General features: G+C 39.5%; 1 protein-coding gene across 1 annotated transcript; it reads right to left on the bottom strand.

Annotated features, from left to right (window-relative positions):
• Positions 1–276: 276 nt before the first annotated feature.
• LOC309497271 (uncharacterized protein) lies at positions 277–4132 on the bottom strand (the record flags this gene model as incomplete). The annotated part of the gene is made up of 6 exons (XM_082167499.1): positions 277–492; positions 984–1260; positions 1690–1800; positions 3190–3281; positions 3375–3420; positions 3831–4132. 6 exons carry the CDS (start codon positions 4130–4132, stop codon positions 277–279), a joined length of 1044 nt encoding a protein of 347 aa, XP_082023625.1.
• Between the last annotated feature and the right edge of the window lie 472 nt (positions 4133–4604).

The raw sequence follows: 4604 nt of genomic DNA, 5'->3' as shown, positions 1-4604 counted from the left end.
CTACAACTCATGTAATGATTAATTTGTGGGGCGTTTGCTCAAATGGACACATTAGCAGCTGCTGCCAGTCTTACAAAGGGGTTTTATTGCCATTTTAATTAAGTTGTTCACATCTGTACAGTATAAAGGCCCGTTCATAAAACTAAAACAATTACAAGAAATGCCTAAAATGTATTTATGTCTTGTAAATGTTGGTAGTTAGCTTGCCCTGATCTGACACACTATGGAAAAAAAGTTTCAAACAGAACAGAAACAAGGGGGGCATGTGTGTGTCTTTCAGTTTTCAGATAGAACATGCTCACAAAATTGAACAGCAGCAACATAGATATCACAGCCAAAGGACTGGGATACAGCTCTTGGGTCAACAACCTCTCTTAAAGCTGCCATTTGTCCATCAGTCAGTGGGCTTTCTGTGTCTGGGACGATGACACTGGAGTAGCCATCAGCAGTAAGTCCACTGTTTTCCCACTCAATGTGAGGAATATCCATACCCTATCAAAGCAAAATAGAAAAATCTTACTTGTTTGCAGTATTATTTATCCTAATGGCTTTATGGCACTTATTGTAACCTACACTTTTGTAAACCACTTTGCTAAATATTTATTAACTTAAAGGAATACTTCACCGATTAGCGTTAGGCTTTGTATCCGTAGTATCTCGGTAGTATTTTCAAACGAACGTGCGTCATTCCCTCATATCCATTTCTTTTTTTCGCATCATCGGAGGGAGGCATTTTTCCCACACACAAAACAGAGATTTCTCATCGCAGTGGGATATGAGGGACCGATGCACTTTCGTTCGAAAATACTACCGGCATACTACGGATACAAAGCTTAATGCTGATCAGTGAAGTATTCCTTTAAGGCCAGCCTTTGGTAAGGGAGTATTGACATACATGCAATATCTTCATAACTAATGTTTGCAAGCACAAATGTAGGGATTTATACTATTGAAAGTATTCAAGTTGTACATTTGGTACATACCTCCAAATTTTCTGGGCCTTGAATTGGGTGATGGATTCGGCCCAGCTCCCACAGCTGATTAGGGGTCATATGGCCTTCTGTTCTTATTGGATGATTGTCCCAGCCACTGCGGAAAGTGTCCAGGGAATCTTGCAGCCGTGGCAGGAACACATAATGGCAACAGAGGAGGTGTGTAGCATTGGCGATGTTGAGGAAGCCCTCTTCTTCAAGGTAGTGGAGAACATCATAGTAGATGTTTGTGACAGCTACCCACAGGTCTCTCCAAAGCCTCTCGATTCTGGAAAACAGTGAAGTTCAATAGGAACCTTTAAACTTAATGTACAGGGAAAATTCATCAGATTGTTCAATGCATAGTTGTGTTTTTCTTTATCTACTTTATTTGTTTAGAAGAAACAATGTGTAATGGAATATAATGTCACTGCATACTATCAAAACAGAAGTGACATACAGATGTAATTCCAGACCCATTGCCCAGCAAAAAACTAACTTTTTTAAGGCTGTTGAATTTGCATGCTAAGGAGGTTGCTATTCAGTACCCTTTAACTGACAGCAGCTTCCACTGGAGATAGGACTTTCAGCTCACACTCCTCAAATAGTAGTCCTGCTGCAAGCTGATATACTGTATTTGTAGCAAATAATAATGTTCTTGCATGGCAGCAGTGAGGTGGTATCTTTCAGCTAGCATTATCTGAAGTTTTGGACTGACCGTTGATTGTGAACACTCTTGCCGGATATGAAGCTGCCCCTTCCAGTGCCACGGACTGTAAACATGAGGCGTGCAATGTCTACATTTTCCACGCCCTGATCAGCCCGTACCCTTAAAACAGAGTAACATTTACAAGAGTTATTTTTTTATAGATATCTCAACAAAACATTAATGTGGAACATGATGCATGCTTTTAACTTAGTAATAAAGGGTACCCCATTATATCTATATAGACTTTGCTTTAACAAAAACAGATCTATACAGTCATGCAAAAATAACTGAAATCGTCTCTGTTACTAACGTAACCTCAGTTCTCTCTTAAAGAGGGAACGAGTGTTGCATAAGCTAGATTATCCGAGCCCGGTATTTATAGCCATAAGCCACGCCTATTTCAGCAGGACATGACGTGCTAAGGCGCGATCGCCCTCACTGGCGCTGACGTCACTGGCGGCTCGTCGATAAAGAGCCTAAGTCCCTCCCCTTCCGGTCGACCACCATGGGACCTTATTTTGGAAAAATATTGTATGGTAGTCAATGGCGAGAGACACCAAATATTTTGATCTCGTTTGAATTGTGCCCTGAATTACACATATGATGTTTGTCAATTTAAAAGATACATTTTAAAGTCAAGAAAGTCGCAGTTTGATGTAAAACTGTTGAGGTATAAGACGTGAAAATACGTAATTACAAAAACTACAAACCCAAAAGGCGCACATGTGATGTCATACCTTTTCTCTCAATGAATGAAGCTAACTTTACTGAAGCTAACGTCTGTCATTTTTTCTATAGTCTTACGTTATAATCGTGCCGTTACGCTGTCATGCCTGAGTGTTTTGTACCAGACTGCACACATACGAGCAACGGATCTTGCCATGTTGGTGATGTACATAGTGCGAGACGCGAGTTGTAGTTCATTGAGCGATTTTCACATAAAACTAAATGTTACTCTTCTGTTTTATGACAAACTGCGACTTTCTTGACTTTCATAATTATCTTTTAAATTGACAAACATCATGTGTGTAATTCAGGGCACAGTTCAGACGGAATAAAAAGATAAGTTGTCTCTCGCCATTGACTACCATACATATTTTTTCCGAAATAAGGTCCCATGAACCGGAAGCGGAGGGGAGGGACTTAGGCTCTCTATAGGCTGCTGCAGTTTGCTGCAAAGCAGCCAATGGGTGCGCAAGCTAGCTCGCCTAGGTCTGCTTGCTGCTGCAATGCACTGACAAGAAATGCAAAATTATGGATAATTTTTGGCTTCAGTATTCTCGAGAAAAGGAGGTTTTCCCGTAGCGTAAGAACACAAGAGTCCTCTCGTAAGAGAACCTGTATAAATGGCTCCAGAAATACAGCATGATCTTTATCCAATTCATACAAATATCGAAACAGTGTTTTAGGCAAATACCACACAAAAGTGTACTTTTGGTTATTTCAAAGAGGTTTAAAACCATTCAAGCATGACTGTAAAACTTAAACATTCCAAAGTAAAATACTTACCTAAGAGGGAAACCAAACTTCTCCACAGATTCTTGGAAGAATGCCAGGGATGTTGTGGCAAGGTTGTTGGAAGCTGCACCAAGATACATAATCTGCAGTACAATGCAGTACACTTATATACAACACAAATGTATATAAGAATGACAAACGTGTACTGTGTATTTATCACTGAATATTGTGCTTACCTTCCGTGAAAAGCCATCTATGCCACCAAAGATGACAATATTGTAGCTGTAGGAAAACACACATACAAAAAAGATAAATATAACTTAGAGAAAATGTTAGTTGTTTGCTTTTTCACAGGTAAGCTTTTGAAAAAGCATCTGAATTGTGAACTTATACTTGTGAACAAGTTAAAAAATGTTTTTAACAACTGCAAAATGAAATACAGCAATTTCTAAAACCCTAGATTATTACTGTCATTTTTAGAAGCAATCAAAAAGTAATTTAGTATGTCAAAAGTGAATGTGTGAACAACACGGTTATCATGTTTGATGAAGAAGTAGCATGAAAGCAGCACTATTAAATAAAGATGGTATGATGAATAGGCCTATACAAAAGTATAATTATTTCATTACAATATTATCTTACTGTTTTTAATTAATCTGTCCTTTGTCAATAAAAGGACTTTAAAAACTTACCGGATTAGTTTATGATTTGTATCAATGTGCATCAAGGACTGGGGGCTAGGAACGGAGTAGGTTCTTCGAACAATGCAACCTAAGTTGGTAATTCGGGATATGACTCCGATGGTATCAACACGGTGCATGGAAGCTCTGACCCGTTCATACTGCACCCGCAGTCCTTGAGCTTGAAGAAGTCCTTTCACCATTCGATATCCAGAATGAGGCTGCCTGGATTTTATGTCTATCACACACTGGTCCAATTCTTCATCTGTCAGAGTGCTGTACAGTGCCCTAACTGAGAGATCAGACTCGGCCATGCGTCGATGGACTGTTCGTCTTGACACCCCCAAAAGTGCAGCTATGCATGGGACGGACAGATTAAGGTCCAAAAGGCTGGAAATGTACTCCAAAGACAGAACCATTCTCGGTCGTCCAACTGGTCCTTGCTCAAATTGCACAGTTTTATAGTGTTGCTTACTTTTTTCTTTTTCTACATTTACAAGGCTATGTAGCTCTGTCAAGGCATCTAGAATAGGCTGTGAAACAGCTACATGACTGGATATGGCATTTAAAAACACAAATTCTTGTGTGCTAATGAACTCTAAGTAGTCCAAATCCAGAGGCAATTGTCCAAGAATATGATCTAAACGAGAGCGGAGTCGTTCCAAAATGTGGTCAAGCAGCCGTTCCTTAGAAACAAAAAAATGGAAGTCAGAAAAATCAGCTGCACCCTAACATTCTCCCAATAATTTAAATGCAGTCTCAGGGCTCAATATTCAGCACTATGTT

Source organism: Leuciscus leuciscus (assembly GCF_965113295.1).
Source record: "Leuciscus leuciscus genome assembly, chromosome: 4".
NCBI lineage: Eukaryota > Metazoa > Chordata > Actinopteri > Cypriniformes > Leuciscidae > Leuciscus > Leuciscus leuciscus.
The sequence above is the reverse complement of the archived record's forward strand: the minus strand, read 5'-3'. Positions and strand labels throughout refer to the sequence as shown.